Genomic DNA, 21606 nt, shown 5'->3' with positions numbered 1-21606 from the left:
TTAAACATTCCTCTTTCACTGGAACACCTTGCACATTTGGCACATGATGGATGAGCTTTAATTCACTTTCCATGAACAAAAACTCTGCCAGAAGGATTACAGGACTTTAAAGTGATTCAACAACACTCCAACACTATCTCATCCAACTCGATACGGGCAATAAATGCCTGGCTTGCCAGTGAAGTCTGCATCTTAGACTTGCATTTAAAATAATGATGATTTGGTGCAGATTTACTAATGTTTATTCTAGGAACAGGGAGGCAGTACAGTATCACAGCAATTAGAGCTGCTGGCTCATAGCTCCAACAACCTTGGTTCAATCCCCACCTCTGCTTTCTGTGTAATTTGGATGCTCTCAGGATTTCCTCCACCGTACAAAAGACGCGCAGGTTGGGAGGTTATTTAGCCATTGTGAATTACCCCTTGTGCAAAATCTGGGGGCAGTGATAAGCAGATGTGCAGAATAAAATGGGTTTAGTGTAAATGGGTACGGTGTTGGTTTTTGCCCTCAACCAGGAATGGGAGAGTTTGTACTGCCTCCCTGTTCTCAGGCCTACCAGGGCAGTGCTATTCGTGAATTTTGATTAGGAGGTAGAAACAGGCAGTAAAAGGTTGGGATAGTGTGTGCTGTGGCAGAAATATATTTGACAGGGAACGGTAGAACACCACCTTCACAGCTGTGAATTATTGCATTAAGCAGTAACACCTTGTGAATCTGTTTATTGTGTAGAGAACATTCTGGAATTAGAATGAACAAACAAGTGTACATTTTAGGTTAAGATTATAACATCAAGAAGACAAATGCAGTTTTAAATGCAGAGTTTCAGCCCTGGAGAATTGGGTTTGTTCAGTTATTCTTGAAACTACCAAATTAGTTTGGCCACAGGCTCCACCTGTAAGGCTGTTATGGGAACAGGACCCCTTGTTCTGGCACCAGTTCAGGAAGAACAGCTGGCAAGTGCCATCTGCTGATTCGTGATGATGTGCAAATTAAGTCAATGTCCAGATGTAGTTTGTCAGATTCATTCAACACCGATTGACTCGTCCCATACTTACGTGCCTGAGCAACTTGGAGTATAATGTATAAAACTCAATTAATTTTCTTATTCTCCCCTCTGCACCAATTTCCTGAAGGTTGGAAGTCATTTGGATGGGCTAAGCAGAATCAGATGTTGGGTATTCACAGGCAGCTCTTCTCTACCCACCATCCTCACAGCCCCTCTCTGCCTGTCCATTCACTGGTCATTTTTTATTGAGCCAAAAAAAGGAGAATTTCTTACGACTGGGCTTGGTGTTGATGATACGCAGGACACGGGGTGAGCGCCAGACCTTCAACGTGCAGTCATCGCTGGCTGTGATCAGCATCTCCTGGTCCACAGGGCTGAAGGCTACAGAGTTCACCACATCCTCGTGCTGTAACTTTGCCAGGCAGATGTTGTAGTGCCTGTCCCAAATGTAGCCATGCCGGTCCTCCGCACCACTAGCGGGAGATACACATGAAGACAGTAAACCACCAGAAGCCACATTGAGCTCACAATTTTTCACTTTAATCCTTCACAGAAGCCCCATCTAACACAAGCCTTTGACATGCAACTTGTATCATTGCACGTCCAGTTTATTATGAATTGTACACCTAGGATTCAAATGCAAAACACACATTCACTAGCATACACATCCCCAGTACAGCATTCATCCCATCTCTGACTTTTCCCAGTACAGGATACAGTCATAAACCTTCCCAAAGAGAGTACAATTTATCACGGCCCACTTGATCAAGGACTGCACTTCCTATGGAGCTCAATCCTTCAAATGCTATCGACCTCTTTACCCCACCCTCCCTAACCAACCTTTTGGCATGGCATTAGTTTTGTATAACTTCCCCATGCAGTATCCAATCTGCCATAAACCTTGTCTAATACAGAGTTCAAGGGATTACAGAACTTCCAACATTATTCCAGCACTCTGATATTTTTCTCTTTCCTGTTGTGCTTCAAAATGGCATGATTGAACTCAAAACAATTTGACTGGATAGTATGCATACAAGACATTTCATTTTATCTCAGTACATGTGTTAATAATAAACTAATACCAATTATGTACAATTATAATAATAAACATTTATTTTTTATAGCGCTTTTCCAAATGCTCAAAGACGCTTTACAAAAACAGTCAAGACATAAAAACAAACAGACAAACTATCCTGACGGAGAAGCGGCGAACAAATAGCGCCAGCGTCCTCTCACGTCAGGGTCCGGCAGTAGACAATAAAGAACACAAGACACACAATTACAATTTTTAACACAAACAGCCATCACAGTGATTGCTCCAGGCACACCCTCACTGTGATGGAAGGCAAAGAAAAGTCTTATGTATCTAATTTCCCAGCAAAAACTCAAAGTGCTAGAGGAAATCAGTGGGTCGGACAGCATCTGGGAGGGAATGGACAGGCCATGTTTTGGGTCTTTCCATTCATTTCTCACCCCTTTTTAATCTGAACCCCCCCCCCCCCCCCCCATTTTCTTTTATCCACCAGTTCACTTCCACTCACTGTCCCTCACTCCGGTTTTGCATATCATGCCTCCTCTTTCTTCCTTATCTGGTACCCTTTTGTCTCCATTTCATTTCGATCCTTTCTTATTATCACTCATCCACCTATTGCTTCCCTCACCTGAATCTATTTATCACTTGCCAGTTTTTGCCCCCTCCCCGAAGCGTGCAGATACTAAAAGTGTTGTCCATTCCTTCCACGGACGCTGCCTAATCCATTGAGTTCCTCCAGCACATTCTGCTTTGCTCAAGTTTCCAGCATCTGCAATTGTGTCTCCATCTAATCACCCCGCATCACACACCCTTCCCCATACCTAGAATCAGGTGTGGCATGGATCCTTCCCAGCAAAATCCAATCCATCACAAACCATATTCTCGGACAAAGCATCTACCCTATCATGAAATGAACCCGATACGCTCGATACAGAATTCAGTGCATCAGGAGTTTGCTCCAAATATGGTTCTTTTCCACATTTGACCCAAATGATCAAGAGAATTCTACATACAAATCCAATCTGTTAGGAGTTTTTTTACCCCATTTCCTGCTCCTTCAATACCCTCCACAAATCTAATGTCTGGTGGACCTTTCCAAGATAAAGTCCACTGGAAATGTAAACCAAGTGAGGTAAAAAAATACTGACACTACTTAAAGGCGCTTTAATTTTTTTTTGCATCTTCTTGAAATGTCATCAATCTTAATCCCCCCCCTGTAAGTTTAGTAGTAGTTCCTTTTTTGATTCATGCTGACCCTAAATCAACATGCTCCACCGTGCCACGTGATTCACCCTGCAGGGACGACCATATCTGGATACGTGGCCATGATCCTTCCTGCAGCTTGATTGGAGACCTATCAGGAACTGCACACTGAAGATGACGAGGATTGAAAGGATCCAGTACTTTACCTGGCCACATAATCCCTGCTGACGTCCAAGAAGATGAAGAAGCACTCGTCGTTGGGAGTGTACGCTGTGTGTGCACGCAGAGTCTGCGTTACTTCCTGCATCGTCTTCAGATCAAATACATGGATATCAATCTCCTCAGCAATGGGTGGAGGGTTCATGGGGTCACTGATGATGCAGCCCTTGGGCCAGGCACGACTGTTCACATATAAATACCTGAAAGGCAGCATAGTACACTATCAGATCTATGACAGTTGTACTAACACCCGTGAGATAAGTTGTGTCCAGCTCCCCAGGTGCTGGACACGACTCCAGGCCATCGGTGACCGGGACCTGGCTAACCATGGTGCAGACCAATCGAAGGACTGACCTGTGGTCTGGAGACAGACCCATCCCAATGATGTGACCATGGACATCAATCGTGTGATCCAGAGGATCAAAGAACTCATTGGAGCTCCGTTCTTCCCCCAAAACTGGTCCTGTTGTTGTCATGTGATGAGGCAATATTTGCTTAATACCTGCAATTATATACAGAGGGTTACAAATGTCAAGAAATAAAAAGCACATTTTCTTGTATGTACGCCCCATCAAGTTCCATCATCTTAATGTGCCTGCTAATATCCAGCTTCTTGGATGTATTTTTCTCTGGCCTTATTCCTTCCTTCCCTGTACAATGTTGCAGAACTTTTGAGGCCACATGGATATGTGGCTCAAAGGGCATCTCTTTGAAGATTTGACTACGGGAGATATAAACAAACATGCCTGTCCTTTCCTGCACACTGAAATGGTACTAAAACTTCAACAACTAGAAAGTAACATCATTTTTACAAGGAAATATTGTTGAAGTTGGACCAGTTCTGTCCTTTTCCATGACTATTTTAAAACTATGATGAAGGATAGACCATCTACAGCCCTAAGGAACACAGAATTTGAAAGGAAAAAAAAACTGCAGATGCTGGTTTAAATGGAAGGTAGACACACAATGCTGGAGTAACTCAGCGGGTCTGGCAGCATTTCGGGAGAGAAGGAATTGGTGACGTTTCGGGTCAAGACCCTTCTTCAGACTGATCATTCTTTCTCTCCCGGGATGCTGTCTGACCCGCTGAGTTACTCCAGCATTTTGTGTCTACCACAGAATTTGAAAGACTCTCCATCGTATGAGGGAATAAACTTTTCTCTAATCTTAAAATGGCTGAAGTCTTCCTACCTTCCACTACAAGACTCTTCAGAATTCCTACCTTTTCCTCACATCATCTCTAATTCTTTCTAAATTTGATAGGGCACATGTCCAAACCTGTTTCTTGGAGTAGCTAGTCATGAAACAAACCAGAGAGCAGGCTATTTTAAAACCTTCTGATGAAGGTTCTTCAACTTTAAAGGTTAATTCTTTATCCACAGATGCTGCCTGACCCGCTGAGCATCTCCAGCACTTTTTCTTCTTTCAGATTTCTGTAGCTTTTAAAATTCTGTTTTATATCTTTCCTTGTGTAATAGAACACAGTTATTAATAATCTCATGATGAGAAATTTCTGAAGCAAAAGAGATCACAATATAACAGAATATTGAATTTAGCTCAAGAGGAAAACTTTAGTAAAGAAGCTAGCCTCTTGAACTCTTTACACCTTTAAATTCTTGAACATTGATACTAGGGATGCCTTTTGCTAAGATTTGTTTGGGAAATAAAAGTATTGCCAGTGGAAGATAAAGTAAATGTCACAGAAATACCAAAGAACCAAGGATCTTACGACAATGAGTATCTTTTTTAAAATCAGTATTAATATTTAGGAGTTTGCCTCCCAATCATCTTGGTTCCCTTGACACTGCATCAAGACCTCCTCTGTTAAGTAAACGTCGTAGCTGTTATGCAAAATTTAATCCACATTAGAAGAAACCACAGTCAAACAACTTCCATTCCACATTATCACGGTAGGACCTAGAACACCAAGATCCTCATGGACAATCCTAATAGCAACAGACCTGAATGCTGCTCTGCTACCAAAGCTAGGGAACACGGATGTTTTAACATTGACATTGCCACCCTGAATAATGCATGATGAACAATAGGTGGCCAGATTAAAGAAGAGGGTACTGGATCCATTTTTTAAATTAAACCTTTAGAGATACAACGCGGAAACAATCCCTTACTCCATCAAAGGTCCCTTCCTTTACATTTCATTACATTGCACAATACTAGATCTAAAAGAACACCGTCCCTGGTTGCTTCTTCAAAAGGTTAAATCTAGAAAATTATGATTAAAGCATTCTGTGAAGGTCCTGCTTGATAACGATGCAAATTTAATTTGCCAGGCTCCATAAGGATCAACTTTCTCCATGATTACATCATTACGCACATTATGTGTAGACGGAGACTGGAGTTATGTAACTTAAAGAAATCATATGGAAGAAAGAGCACTTGGATTAACAGAGGCACTTGATTAATTTCTGTCCTTCAGTGCACCTTCCACTCCAATTGTTCCACCGGTGGTAGCTGTGCCTTCAACTGCCAAGGCCCTAAACTCTGGCATTACCATCTCAAACCTCCCTAATTTCCTTAATGCACTCCTTAACAATTCCCTTTTCTTTCCTCAAGCTTTTAATATCTAATTTGCTGTCATTTTATTTTAATTGAATCCTCTCCAAACCACATTAGTTGCCAACAAACATATCACTTCTTTAAAGTTTTTATAGAAATTTCAATGGTTAACAAGATCCTCTAAGACTGACAACACCACTGCTGAATACATTGTGATAAGACAGGCCTTGTCTTGGTACTGGTGGGGCACCTGGAACCTACCTATCTGGTGGGGAGTGTAGGTAAGGCTTCCTGTGGTGAAGATCAAGTATTTCTTTTTTTGATCTGCCTGATGATCTGACAGGATGTTAATGTCCACAGGTTTCGTCTTGGTCTGCAGAAAAAGTTCTGCCACTCGTGCCTCCAACTGCTTCTCATCTATCAGGGGTTGGAGACCTTCAGAGAGCAGGTTTGCCTCCAGCTCTGCACGATCCTGAACATCGCCCATTGCCTCACTCGCACTCTCGCAACTGTGCTTCGGTTTGTTGCAACATTCGTCCTCGCTGTCGCCGCCCAGGTTAAACACCCAGGAGGATGAACTGAGTCCTTGCTGCTCGAGGCCCAGCAGAAGGTCCGGAGTGTCGTGTCTGCTGCAGTCCGCCACCATCACTGTGCGAATGGTGCTGGCATTGCGATTCTGCAGCTGGAACAGTCTCTTCACCACATTTATATTTTCTGATTCAATATCCTAGCAGGGAGAGTGCATCATTCATTCGGACTGAATTGTTAAACATAATAAACACAACAACTGCTACATAAATACACATCCAGCTAGGGAACACCACTGTGACACCTGAACATTTAAAATGAAATGCTACAAACATTCCACCATCTCAACTAATACATTCAGGGCAGAAAATGAGCATAATCTAATGCCAGTAATCTCTCAGCAGAACAGGAAACTAATGGAGATTTAACAGTTTATGAACAAGCAAAAGGGAGGATCAAGTTCAAAGAGACAGAGGAGGGTTGTTGTGGTTAGGGTTGAGAAGTTAACTTTTCTACAAGTCCTGGAGACACGAGACTGGAGGTGCTGAAATCTGGAGCAAAATATAAATTGCTGGAGAAGCTCAGCAGGTCAGGCAGCGTGTGTGTCGGGAAATGGACGGAGGGCATTTTGGGCGGGGACCCTTCAACTGGACTGGCCTGCAGCTTATCACAGTAAACTGACGTGGAGAGGCTGAGGGCTAAAAGAGTAGTCAGGGGAATAGATAAAGGTGAAAAGAACACAAGCAGAAGTTGGCTGCCCCATTGTTCAATAAATCATGTTTGACCTTTTTCTTCAGTGCCATTCTGCATTATCCCCATTATTATAAAATCTAAAAAAAAACATCACTCTGATTTGAACATACCTAGCAAGTAAATATGTGTAATTTAATCTCAGCTCTTCCTGACATGGCCAATGCCTTATTTTGAGACAACCGCTGGTTTTAGACCCTAGCCAGGAGAAACATTATCTACAGTACCCTGTTCAAGGCCAGTAACAACTTGGTAAATGACCTCATCTCTCCTTTTAACTCAAGAGTATAGACCAGGCTGCTTAATCTCACCTCTACACATTTCCAGGAATTAATCTGATGAATTTTAAACATGCTCCCTATGTCGCAAATATAGAAGTATGAATAGAGACCCATATGCAATATTCCATACACAGTCTAGGTCTTTGTAATCAGGGTAAAAAAATAAAACTGCTGGAGGAACTCAGCAGGTCAGGTAGCATCTGTGGAAGGAAATAGGCAGACCACATTTGAAGAAAAGTTCCAACTCGAAATGTGAGGATTGAAACAGGATCACTGGAGCTGTGAGTCAGCAACTCTACTACCACATAGATACCCACAGATGAAGTTGTTGTGATAGTATGGGGCAGAGGTGCAGAGATTGGTGGATGGTAGGGAAAGAACAACAATGAATGGAACTGTTGCATAACTGAGTGGCAGAGGTGAATTAGACAGGGGGAACTATAACAGAAAGTAATTGACTGATTCTCAGCAGTGAGAATCACTGCTGTATGGTATACCCTCGCGATAGTGCCATTTTCACTTTCACACATCTGTGGACTCCCATGTCCAGCAGCAGAAACACAGAATACACTATGCCCCAGCATATCTATATTTTGGCTCAAGGATTGGTTTCAGATGTTAATGGTGGGCAAGACCTGGTGTGAATTCACCTGATAGGCTTTGTTTAACCAGAGCACTGAGCAAGATGTCATGTTCCCAATCCAGTGCAGATTCCCAGAGATTAAATGCGTTTCATTTAACCAACAGCCAAAGACGTCGTAGGGTTTATTCCTTACTCGCGAAAGCAATGTGAAGTCATCTGGAAGTAGAGAGCAACGGCAGGAATAACGGGCATGTGTTGAAAATACAGCATTCATAAAATTATACAATTATGCCACACAAAAGGAGGCTGTTCATAACAGTTGTCCAACTGCACTCCCAGATCCTTCCCCTTTAGCTTAACATTTTTAAAAAATTATCAAATTCTTATTTGAATGTTACTTTTGAACCTGCTTCCAACACCTCTCAGGCAGTACAGTCCAAATCGTAACAACATACAGCAAATAATTTATTCATCCATATTTCTTCAAATGCCATTTTACTTTGCCTCTCAATCAGTACCCCGTTCCTGCCTTCTCCCCATACCCCCTCACTCCGCTATCCTTAAGAGCTCTATCCAGCTCTCTCTTGAAAGCATCCAACGAACTGGCCTCCACTGCCTTCTGAGGCAGAGAATTCCACACCTTCACCACTCTCTGACTGAAAAAGTTCTTCCTCATCTCCGTTCTAAATGGCCTACCCCTTATTCTTAAACTGTGGCCCCTTGTTCTGGACTCCCCCAACATTGGGAACATGTTTCCTGCCTCTAATGTGTCCAATCCCCTAATTATCTTATATGTTTCAATAAGATCCCCCCTCATCCTTCTAAATTCCAGTGTATACAAGCCCAATCGCTCCAGCCTTTCAACATACGACAGTCCCGCCATTCCGGGAATTAACCTAGTGAACCTACGCTGCACGCCCTCCATAGCAAGAATATCCTTCCTCAAATTTGGAGACCAAAACTGCACACAGTACTCCAGGTGCGGTCTCACCAGGGCCCGGTACAACTGTAGAAGGACCTCTTTGCTCCTATACTCAACTCCTCTTGTTACGAAGGCCAACATTCCATTGGCTTTCTTCACTGCCTGCTGTATCTGCATGCTTCCTTTCATTGACTGATGCACTAGGACACCCAGATCTCGTTGAACTCCCCCTCCTCCTAACTTGACACCATTCAGATAATAATCTGCCTTTCTATTCTTACTTCCAAAGTGAATAACCTCACACATATCTACATTAAACTGCATCTGCCATGTATCCGCCCACTCACACAATCTGTCCAAGTCACCCTGCAGCCTTATTGCATCTTCCTCACATATAATGTGGATGCAAGAATAACTATTTTGTCAGTTTTCAAGATGTTCACTATTCACCACCATCCTTGACATTTAAAGGCATTACCAATATTGATTCCCTGACCAATAACATATTGGGGGTTGCCACTGGACAAAAAGCTAACTGGACCAGCCAGATAAACAACATGCACTGGATATCCTGAGGTCAGTGACTCACCTCCTTACACCCCTGAGCTTTTCCACATGCACACGGCATAAATCGGGAGTGTGTTGGGACACTCTCCACTGGCCTGAATGAGTGCAGCTTCATATATTCTCAAGAGGTTTGATACCAACCAGTACAAAGCAGCTGCTTGACTGGCTTCTCATCCAACTTTTGAACAGTCAGTCACTCCACCACAGGGTGCACTGTATCTATACCACTCTGACAGCACCTCCCAAACAAAGTAGGATATGGGCAGAAGGTACATCGGAACACCACAAACCTGCAGGTTTCCCTCCAAGTCATATACCACGCTGACCTGGAAATATATTGCCCATTTCCCCATTGTTTCTTGCTTTAAATCTTGGAACACTAGACTTAACAGTGCTGTGAGAATACTGTCATCCAATGGTCAGAAACAATTGAAGGTGATGGCACGCCATTTTAATAATCGACAATAAATACTGGTTTTATCTGCAACGCACCCATTTCTAAATTATGGGGAAAATAGCAAGTGTCCTGTATTGCAGTACAGTATAGTCTTATACCCATACACTCCATAATATGAATAGCGTTATACAGCAACAACTTTATACCCATTGGCATTGAATCCCAATTGTACAGCGACAGACTTCTACCCACGAGTACGGGACCTGTGTAATGCAGTAACATCCTCTTCTCACCAATGCGTAGCTACGTATCTAATTCTCAGAGCCAGTTCCTGTTCTGTTTCTGTTCTCATCCACTGCCCTAATTAGTTCTATCCATTGTTCTGATTCTAAATCAGAACCAAGAAAGTTAAATCATGAGGATTGGTGCCAGAAACCTGTATTGCATTCCTTTTATTTTTGAGATTAAGAGGTAATTAAAATATAAATATATTAGCTACCCAGATTGAAGACTGCTATTTCACCAGAGGATGAGCTGTGGGGTCCAATATAGACTCCAGAAACAAGGAGGAGGGTATCTTCGGTATTGAATTGGGAAAACTGGGTGTAGCTCCAATTGTAGGGGCGCATATTAGCACTGTGTAACACGGAAATTTCCAAATCATTGTTCCATATCTGAAAAAAAAGTGAATAACATTTTTGAAGACACACAGTAACAGAAAGAGTTCCTGCAAAGCAGCATTATGAACCACCTTATAAGTTTAGGGGTGCGGTGGCATTGTGACCAAGTTGTGTTGAGTTTGAAGCTTACCTGACCACCAGGGATTTCAATTAAGTAAATAAGAAATTAAAAGCTAGCATTATTAATTGGGAATATGAAATAATCAGATTTTACACACCCATCCAGTTTGCTAACATCTCTCAGAGAAGGGAATACAGTGTTTGATCTCTGTGTGGCCAAGGCACACAGCAGTATTATTGACTCTCAGCTACTCCTTGAAATAGCTCAATGCCAGCAGCATGAGGGGAAGGGCCAGAAATGTGACACTCGCCAGTGACATTCACATCCCATGAACAAATAAAGGAGAAAAAGCAGAGTTAACTTGGATCTTTAGAGGCTTCTAAATATATTTTAATAAAAGTCTTCCACCATAGGTGTCAACTTATAGCCATTGGTATACCACGCAGATTATTACTAGACTAAAGTATATGGAAATTCTTGACAATGGACACCATTAAAGGATGAATAGGTAGGATAATATAATGGAGAAACTTTCTTTTGATCAATCAACCTTCGGTGGACGGACAAAAATAGAGTGATCAAGAAAATGGGTTCTGACAAAAATCAAGGGAGAGCTGGGGACTTCTGGAGGGGGAGTGAGAGAGTTGGGTGGGTTGGAGTGAAAGAGAGATAGGACCATTGGCAGACGGAGCAAGAGAGAGAGAGAGCAAGAGATGGGTACCTTGGTCATAGACAGTGGGGAGGTGAAGCAGATGGAGCCAGGACTAGTTGATGGGGAAGGGACTCTCAAAGGGTGAGAGGCAGAACTCTCGGAACAAGTTCATTCTTACCTTGACAAAACAATCCTTGGAGCAGGAGCTAAATAAGTACCCATTATGAGAAAAGCTGACGTGCAAGACCTGGTCTCGATGTTCCTTCAAAGTTGCCACTTGCACACAAGGAATCGTATCATACAGCCTCTGGAACTCACCCAGCCACGAAGTAGCAGCTACAAGAGACAAAATGTCAGCATCAACTTGTCCTGAGCGTAGCTTTGTAAAGTCTTGATAGACATAATTTGATGAAACATTTACCATTACTTGGTTCCCTGAATCTAACCTTTGAGACAACTTTAATTTGCTATAAACCAGGTATGTCATCCAGAGTAACGGTCCAGTGGGTTGGAAAAGGAACGTTCCAATAACTCAGCAGTGACGGCTAGAAGTGGGCCTATGCAACAATGTCAGGGTGCCAGAGAACTTGTCAGGGTGCCTCCCTGCCATTGACTGTTAAATACTTAACACCAAACTGCACTCTCAAATGGCAGATACCTTGAAACATTCTTCATGAAATGAAAATGGATCAATTAATTATGGACGACAATGATAATTTGCCCTTAGAATTTCCACCTGATTCTGACTTGCCTCCTTTGCATGTTCTTTACCAATGACAATGGCTTATTTCAATCTACCTTCTCACCATGACTTAACTTCAGCCTCCCAGACAGCCATGATTCACTGCGATTCACCTACCGTTGCAGCAGATCTAGAGCAGATGCCTTCCCCCCGGCCCGACACTCATCTCTGGAATATCTGGATGACAAGGACACCCTTGTCAGCACCTGATTATTGTCTATAGCTCCACCTACATTACCTTAAGCCAAGCAAATACATCTCCAATCTTCTGGACCTTGGAATTTTCCTCCCTCTCCCACCCCCTGCAACTGGGTCCTTGAATTCTTGACCTGTAGACAATAATAAGTAAGGATAGGTGACAAAACATCCTCTGATAATTCTCAACACTGGTGCTCTGCAGGAATGTCTTCCCAGCCCCTTAGCATTCTCCGGAAACATTCACAACTGTGCAGGTAAATCTACAAGTTTGAAGAAGACACCACTGGAGTGGGTAGTATCACGAACAATGACGAAATGGAGTACATAAAGGAGATAAGAGAATGTAGTATGATGGTGTCAACACAGTGTCCTCAAAGTGACCTCAGTGTCAGCAAAATTAAAGAACTAGTCATGGACTTCAAGAAATGGGGTAGTGTACATGCCCAGTCAACATCAATGGTGTTTAGTGGAGATAGTTGAGCTTCAGGGTCCTGAGCGTAAATATCAACAACAATTTGTCCTGGTCCAACCACACTGTTGCTACAGCTAAGAAAGCACAACAAATATGCCTCTATTTTCTCAAAAGTCTAAGGAAATTTGGAATTCTCCAAAGATTTACCAATTTCTATCGATGCACCATAAAAACCATCACAACCTGATGTATCACAGCTTGATTGGGCAACTGCTCTGCCCAAGCCCGCAAGAAATTGCAAAACGTTTTGGATTCAATCGTCCATCATACAAACAAGCCCATCAACTTCATCCACACCAGGCTCCCTTGGGAAAGAAACCAACATAATCAGGGGCCACTGTTTTCTCCCCTCTCTCGTTGGAAAGAAGATACAAAAGCTTAAAAGCAAGTACCACATCATTCAGAAACAGCTTCTTCCCTGCTGTTATTAGACAACTGAACAAACCTCTTGTAAAGCCAAGGATGCAGTCTCAATTTCTCAACACTATCTCATTGTGGCTCTTGCACTTTAGTTATCTGCACTTTCACTGCAGTTACAACACTATCACACTGTGATGCTATATTCTGCATTCTGGTATTTTTTTCTTTGCACTACCTGTTTCAAGCCTTGTGTATTGCTTGATTGTACACTACCATCTTAGACAGCTGAAGAAATTCAGAGTGTCTCTGAGGATCCTTCAATGCTTCTACTCTGGGGCTGTAGAGAGCATCCTGTCCGGCAACATCACAGACTGGTTTGGGAACAGCTCTGCCCAGGACAGGAAGGCCCTGCAGAGAGTAGTGCGTTCGGCAGAACGCACCATGGGAACTACACCCGCCCCCCTGCAGGACCTATACATCAGGAGGTGCAGATCGAGAGCAAGCAAGATTATGAGGGACCCCTGCCACCCCAGCAACGGACTGTTCCAGCTGTTACGGTCAGGCAAACGACTCCGCTGTCATGCTGTAAAAACGGAGAGAATGAGACGGAGTTTTTTCCCACAGGCCATCAGGACTGTTAACTATTATAACTACAGGGACTAAATTTTATTTTCTGTATTAATTTTAATTTATATGCTGAAATTGTTTCTAAAAAATTGCACAATCCACAGGCATTGCCACTTTCATTTCACTGCACATCATGTATGTGTATGTGACAAATAAACTTGACTTGACTTGTATGGTATGATTTGACTGGCTAGCACGCCAACTAAGTTTTTCCACTGTATCTCAACACGTGACGGTAATAAACCAATATCAATCACTTTGACATTGTATGTGGAAGGCTTCACATGTCACTTCCTATTTTCAAAAGAGACTTTCAATTGACACGATTGCAGCCTGTGTTTTAACCCCTCTGCCGCTGCTTTGTCCACTTTATACAGTAAGCAATAGTTATCCAAAAAACATAAATACTGTAACTGAAAAAGTTATTGTAATTTAATCTATCATCATCCATTTTGTATAATTCTGGAGAATATGCATGGCACTCTCCCTGAGTGAGACACAATCAGTCCTTATTGAGACATGGGGCCATGATATTAACAGTATTTAATAGGGCCCGACTAAACTGGTGAATGGAAAAGTAGCTAATTCATCTCAATGTTTAAAAGATATTGGACATGTACATGTGTAGGAAAGGGTTAGAGGGAAATGGGCCAAACGCAGGCAAATATGATTAGTTTATATAGGCATCTTGGCCGGCATGGACAGGCATGGACCATTTCTGTGCGGTATCATACGATCAATTTTTTTTTAATCTGAAAAAAAAGTTGCAAAGTAATGGAATTCCAAAACACTTTGCACATAATGACATACTTCAGAATGCGATTACTCTAGAGCATATCCAGAAAAGAATTTGGAGACTAACCTGGATGTCGGGGAATCGATCGATTCACATTGTAATAACGATAGAAGAGATCCCTCCACAGAAAATCGTCACGAGACACTCCGTACCACTGCCTGCAGGTGCCACCAGCAGCGAGGACATCCTGGTGCACCATGTTCTGGAACACTTCGAGGAGAATGGTGTCCGGCAGCTGGGGGATGCCCCCGCTTTCCATCGCATCATTCTGAGCTCATGTGCACTGTTGAAAACATTAAAATCAGCATTGTGGCAGAGAAATCACATACAAGTGAAGGATAAATACAAAGCATCTTCAGGACTTCCTCAGAAATTATCCAGCATCTAAAAACAGAAACCCTCTCTAATATTTTACTTTCTGTACACAAGAAGCACAATGACGAATTTCAGCAAAGTCACTCTGCAAAAGAACCCCAAATTTTGATGGAAGCTGAAATGCCCAGTGTAGAATTGAGCAAGAGGAGATGTGAACAGGCCATTTTACTGAGCACACATGGGTACAAAGCAAAGAGAAAGTGTTTAAAAATATTTTATGATAGCATAAATCCTCTCTGCCCCACATGTAGGTTAATTGGCTGGGTAAATGTAAAAATTGTCCCTAGTGGGTGTAGGATAGTGTTAATGTGCGGGGATCACTGGGCGGCACGGACTTGGTGGGCCGAAAAGGCCTGTTTCCGGCTGTATATATATGATATGATATGATGATATGATATGATATTCACACATTCCCCTCAGGAGCATGGTGCCAAAAACAACAGAACAATAAAGTATTACACTAGGCCTTTAATGAGAAGAAACAGTCAAATGTCTATTGCACCAATGTTGTTAAACAAATTTAACTCTGAGCTATTTAAAGTTATTTAGGAGCGCGACCAAATGCATTAGGGGAAAAGGAAGCCAAGATTTTTGGAGGGAATTCCAGAATTCAGGACTTTGATGGCTGATGACACTTTAACCAAAAATTAAATGATTAAATTTACAATTAAAAACAGAAAATGTCATAAATACCCAGCAGTCAAGGAATAATCATGAAGAAAGAACCAAACCACTCCAAAGACGTACAGGTATGTAGGTTAATTGGCTGGGTAAATGTAAAAAAAATTGTCCCTAGTGGGTGTAGGATAGTGTTAATGTATGGGGATCGCTGGGCGGCACGGACTTGGTGGGCCGAAAAGGCCTGTTTCCGGCTGTATATATATGATATGATATGATACGATAAAGCTGACATTTTAGTTGAAGAAGGGTCTCGACCCGAAACACCCTGTCCATTTCACTCTCCGTGTACTACCTGACCCACTGAGTTCCTCCGCCAGTTTCTTTTTTACTAACATTTCAGATTGCTGACTTTGGCCAAACTGTTTCGTTTCAGATTTCTAGTCTGTGCAGTATTTTACTTTTAGATTACATTTAGATTATCAAGAAGAGAGAAGTGGAAAAAAGCACATATGTTGAAGATGAAGGACTTCAAGCAATAGTAGCAAAGATAAGGACCCAAGTCCATGGAGGAATTCCAAGGATAAACATTTCTAAAGCAAAACATTGCATAAGTGGCAGCAATGCAGATCAGCAAGCAAAACAATTTGGGGAAATAGATTATGCTGCGAGTACTACCCGACATGTTCCAACTCTCCACAGATATCCATACAAGACAAGCAGCATTACAACTTGGAAAATAATTAATTGGCAGTGAAGCCCATACACCTACTGACCAGTCACCACCTCATCAGGCCCTGTCGCCCACCCTGCCCAAATCCTTGTCACCATACCTTCATTCCCCTCCGCTTGGTTCTGGGGCTCTGCAAACCCCCTCCCTCCACTGGTTGTGAACCCCCCTCCCCAAGGCCCTTCACCTGGGCTCTGTCACTCCTCTCTCTCTCTCTTGGGTCCAGGATCTTGACCTGATCCTAGATCCTGTCAAGGGTTTCAGGCCCCTGACAACCACTCCACCCCCCCCCCCCCCCCTTCCAATCGACCCCGGGAACCTGTCAACCACCAACGCCCGGTTCTGGGGCCCTGTCGGCCCTCCACACTCCCCCCACCCCCGGTCCCGGGACTTCAACAGTGTCCCATCACCCGTTCAAGCCCAGATCCGAACTGAGTCCTGGACTCACTCACTCACTCACTCACTCACTCTCCATGTGCCATCACCACCCTCCCCCGGCCCGGTCACCCTCCACCCTCCCCGGGCCCTGACTGTCACCCCCTCTCCCCGGCGGCCCCTGTTTACTCTCCCCGTCCGCAGGCCCGGCTTAGCCCTCCCATTTCCCAGGGAGGTAACTCGGGGTGTTCGGGATTGTTCTTGCAAGCGGCCTCCGCCGCCGCCGCCGCCGGCCTTCGGGTTCTCCTTACCCGCCGCCTGTTGCCGGGCCGTGGTGGGAGAGGGAGGGAGGGAGGAGGGGGGGCGAGGATCGCGCGTCGGTCGCCGCTCTACCCGGGGCTGAACGTGGCTGCGGGCGGTGGATGGCGCCGTCGCCCACTCCCGGCTCCACTGTGAGGAAAGGATCGGGCAACCTCCCTGGCGGCTCCTAGTGGAACAGGCCCAGGCCCGGCCCCGGGAAACCGGTCGGTCAGTCGGTAAACCGGCGGAGAATCAGTCGTTAAACCGGAGAATCAGTCGTTAAACCGGAGAATTAATCAGTAAACCGGAGAATCGGTCGTTAAACCGGAAAATTAGTCGTTAAACCGGAGAATCAGTCGGTAAACCGGTCAATAGGTCAGTAGACTGGTTAATCAAGCGATAAACTGGACAATCGGTCGGTCAACCGGAGAAACAGTCATTAAATCGGAAAATCAGTCGGCAAACCGGAGAATCAGGAGCTAAACTCGAGAATCAGTGGGTAAAGCGAACCCTCGGTATGTATACCGGAAAATCAGTCGGTGAATTTTGATAAAAACAAGAGTCAAGAGTGTTTTATTGTCATATGAAACGGACATTTAAACTCTTACCTGCAGAAGCACAACAGATAAGTAAACATGGTAGTCTGTAAAATCCATAATAATAAAATAAAAGGATAGTATATATATGTACAGATAGATAAACAGACAAATAAACAAACAATAATAATGCAAACTCAAAGAAAATATGCTCCCAAATCTGTATAATTAGGAGCTTATTTGGAAGTTGCAGCGTTTAATAGCCTGATGGTTGTAGGGAAGAAGTTGCTCCTGAACCTGGACTTCACAGTTTTCAGGCCCTTATTTACCTTCTTCCGGATGGCAGGAGTGAAATGAGAGCGTGGCTAAGCTTGTCTTCTAAGAAAGTAGAGGCATTGATGGGGTTTCTTTATGATTGAATCAATGTGCTGGGTCCAGGACAGATCTTCAGAGAAATGCACATCCAGGGAATTGGAGCTTTTGTCTCTCCACCATCGTCCCATTGATGAAGACAGCTTTATGGATCCTCATCCTTCCTCTTCCAAAGCCCACAATCAGTTGCTTGGTCTTTTGATGTTGAGACCAAGGTTTTTGTTCTGGCACCATTTAGTCAGTTGTTCTATCACCCTCCTATAATTTGTCTTATTGTCATCTGTTTTTCGTCCAACAACGTTGGCTTCGTCAGCGAACTTGAAGATGGAGTTTGAACTGTGTCCGTCTACATAATCATGAGTATAGAGTGAGTAGACCAGGGGGATGAGCATGCAGCTTTGAGGTGCTCCCATGCTGATGGTTATGGAGGAGGAAGTGTTACTGCCAATTCCATACAGATTGTGGTCTGTTGATGAAGAAAGTCAGGGTTCCATTTGCAGAGGGATGTGCAGAGACCCTGTTCCATGAGCTTGGTAACCAGCTTGGAGGGAATGATGGTGTTAAATGGCACGCTGTAGTCTGAACAACAGCCTGATGTATGTGTTTTTAATATCCAGTGGTCCAATGCTGAGTGAACAGACCTTCAGTTGGTAAAATGAACTACCCTTCAGTTGGTAAAATGAACTGCCCTTCAGTAAACCTGAAAACCCATTAATCAGACTGACCTCCCAGACCAAAACCAGACGTGGTCTTTGATCCTCTACTCCTCCGCTTAAACCTATGCTCTCTGGTAAAAGACATCTTTGGTTGGTGAAAGATTTTCACTGTCTGCCCTATGTATACCATTCACAATTTTAAGTAACTGGATCAAGTCCATCCATTCATTCCCCCTCCCCTCTGTATCCTTGATGGATACAGTTCACCACCAGTGTTCAGCACTTTTATTTCTGGCCGTTTGAGTTGCCAAAACAGGACGTCATGCTCTCTACCGTAGACATGTAGTCAATATGCTCTCTACCGTAGACATGTAGTTCAAGAGAGCAGTTATCGATATACCGAATCCCCTCAACTCCTAAGGAAGTGGAGGCATTGATGGGCTTCCTTTGTGTGTGCACTGATGTGCTGAGTCCAGGAGAGATATCAGAACTATGCATGCTCAAGAACTCAAAAGTTTCTTTTGGCTAGAAAAAATAGGTTATCAATGGGCAAGTCTCAACAACAGGAGAAGATATCAATGAAAATTGGAAAAATAAAGTAGGAACAATAAAAGATAGACTTTTTGAAACATATGGTATGGTGGAAAGTACAAATATTTATATTTAGCAATCCAAATCTCCATTCAACGTTTCCCCTCACACCTTAAACCTACGGCCTTTAGTATTTCCATCCTGAGAAAAAATCACTGATTAGTTACCCTACCCCTCTTGTAATTTTGTAAACTTCTATCAGGTTCCCTCTCAGCCTCTAATGCTACAGAAAAATAATCCAAGTTTGTCCAACGTCGCCTTATAGCTAATACTCTCAAATTCAAGTAACATCCTTGTGAACCTCTTCTGCACTTTGGTCAACGTGGGTTGTTTTTAAATGTGCTATACAAATAAATTGACTTGACTTGACTTGACTTGCAATATCTCCAGTGTCTCCACTTCCTTTCGTCTGGCAACCAGAACTGCGCACAATATCCAAACATGGGCTAACTATAGTTTAATGCAGCAGTAACATGAATTCGCAACTTTTATACTCAATGCCCAACTGATTAAGTCAAATATGCCTTATGCCTTCTTTACCACCCTTTCCACTTGCATTGCCACTTTCAGGGATTAAGGACTCACACTTGTCTGGATTAAACTCCCATCTGGCGTTTCGCTGTCCAAATTTCCAACTAATCAATATCCAGGTGTATCATTTGACAATCTTTTTCACTATCTGCAATTCCATCAATTTCCAAAATACAGGATGCCCCTCCTAAATTCTGCAAGTAACCATAATTAGTAGTTGTAATTTATTCTTTCCATGAAAAAATAGACAAAAGACAATAGACAATAGGAAATAGGTGCAGGAGGAGGCCATTTGGCCCTTCGAGCCAGCACCGCCATTCAATGTGATCATGGCTGATCATTCTCAATCAGTACCCCGTTCCTGCCTTCTCCCCATACCCCCTGACTCCGCTATCCTTAAGAGCTCTATCCAGCTCTCTCATGAATGCATTCAGATAATTGGCCTCCACTGCCTTCTGAGGCAGAGAATTCACAGATTCACAACTCTCTGACTGAAAAAGTTTTTCCTCATCTCAGTTCTAAATGGCCTACCCCTTATTCTTAAACTGTGGCCCCTTGTTCTGGACTCCCCCAACATTGGGAACATGTTTCCTGCCTCGAACGTGTCCAACCCCTTAATAATCTTATACGTTTCGATAAGATCTCCTCTCATCCTTCTAAATTCCAGTGTATACAAGCCTAGTCGCTCCAGTCTTTCAACATATGATAGTCCTGCCATTCCGGGAATTAACCTAGTAAACCTACGCTGCACGCCCTCAATAGCAAGAATATCCTTCCTCAAATTTGGAGACCAAAACTGCACACAGTACTCCAGGTGCGGTCTCACTAAGGTCCTGTACAACTGCAGAAGGACCTCTTTGCTCCTATACTCAACTCCTCTTGTTATGAAGGACAACATTCCATTGGCTTTCTTCACTGCCTGCTGTACCTGCATGCTTCCTTTCAGTGACTGATGCACTAGGACACCCAGATCTCGTTGTACGTCCCCTGTTCCTAACTTGACACCATTCAGATAATAATCTGCCTTCCTATTCTTACTACCAAAGTGGATAACCTCACACTTATCCACATTAAACTGCATCTGCCATGCATCCGCCCACTCACACAACCTGTCCAAGTCACCCTGCAACCTCATAACATCTTCCTCACAGTTCACACTACCACCCAGCTTTGTATCATCTGCATTCGCTCTTTCATACTAACGTAGATTCATACACCACAAAAACAGGCCCTGTCGACCATTAATGCAGTTGTGCCAGTTTCATTTTTAGGACAACTTTCTGTTGTTCTGGATTCATTTCTAATGGAGTTGGAGTTGAATAATAGGTGAGAGGGTAGGTAGATATTCTTGAGGGTTATGGTGAGAAGAAGGTGGGTAGTGGGGCTTGGGAGGCGTGAACACATTAGGATATTCCAGGGAGAGGAAGAATTAGGTAGACTGGGAAAATCAGGTTGGAAATGGACCCCAGGAAAGAGAGTTTGTAGAGTGCCTTCGAGATGGATTCTTAGAACAGCTTGTACTGGAGCCTACCAGGGAGAAGGCAATTCTGGATTTAGTGTTGTGTAATGATCCTGATCTGATAAGGGGACTAGAGGTAAAAGAGCCATTAGGAGGCAGTGATCACAACATGAGTTTTACTCTGCAAATGGAAAGGCAGAAGGGAAAATCGGAAGTGTCGGTATTACAGTATAGCAAAGGGGATTACAGAGGCATGAGGCAGGAGCTGGCCAAAATTGATTGGAAGGAGGCCCTAGCAGGGAAGACGGTAGAACAGCAATGGCAGGTATTCCTGGGAATAATGCAGAGGTTGCAGGATCAATTTATTCCAAAGAGGTGGAAAGACTCTAAGGGGAGTAAGAGACACCTGTGGCTGACGAGGGAAGTCAGGGACAGCATAAAAATTAAGGAGAGGAAGTATAACATAGC

At 43.3% G+C, this 21606-nt stretch overlaps 1 protein-coding gene across 9 annotated transcripts; it reads right to left on the bottom strand.

The window, feature by feature from the left end:
- On the bottom strand, window positions 1-17877 carry fbxw5 (F-box and WD repeat domain containing 5). 9 transcript variants are annotated; one of them, XM_078426266.1, is made up of 9 exons: window positions 17859-17877; window positions 14662-14878; window positions 11579-11736; window positions 10507-10681; window positions 8189-8337; window positions 6241-6706; window positions 3817-3964; window positions 3450-3662; window positions 1-1480 (listed from the first exon to the last, which is right to left on the bottom strand). In XM_078426266.1, the coding sequence occupies exons 2-9, from the start codon at window positions 14852-14854 to the stop codon at window positions 1243-1245; spliced, it is 1740 nt and encodes a 579-aa protein (XP_078282392.1). In that variant the 5' UTR covers window positions 14855-14878; window positions 17859-17877; the 3' UTR covers window positions 1-1242. The 9 variants fall into 9 exon arrangements, with proteins under 9 accessions (XP_078282392.1, XP_078282389.1, XP_078282383.1 ...); XM_078426263.1 differs by lacking the exon at window positions 17859-17877 and adding an exon at window positions 17087-17285; XM_078426257.1 differs by lacking the exon at window positions 17859-17877 and adding an exon at window positions 17005-17284.
- Between the last annotated feature and the right edge of the window lie 3729 nt (window positions 17878-21606).

Source organism: Rhinoraja longicauda, chromosome 31 (assembly GCF_053455715.1).
Source record: "Rhinoraja longicauda isolate Sanriku21f chromosome 31, sRhiLon1.1, whole genome shotgun sequence".
Taxonomy (NCBI): Eukaryota; Metazoa; Chordata; class Chondrichthyes; order Rajiformes; family Arhynchobatidae; genus Rhinoraja; species Rhinoraja longicauda.
This window is presented reverse-complemented; position numbering and strand designations above follow the sequence as displayed.

What these genes read in the sequence shown, in the direction of transcription:
- fbxw5 (XM_078426266.1), bottom strand. Translation starts at nt 14,854, where the DNA reads ATGGAAAGCGGGGGCATCCCCCAGCTGCCGGACACCATTCTCCTCGAA. An exon ending in CTACACTCCCCACCAGATAG is followed by an intron (nt 3,965 to 6,240) that starts GTAGGTTCCAGG and finishes ATATAATTGCAG; the next exon opens with GTATTAAGCAAATATTGCCT. An exon ending in AGCAGGGATTATGTGGCCAG is followed by an intron (nt 1,481 to 3,449) that starts GTAAAGTACTGG and finishes ATCTCCCGCTAG; the next exon opens with TGGTGCGGAGGACCGGCATG.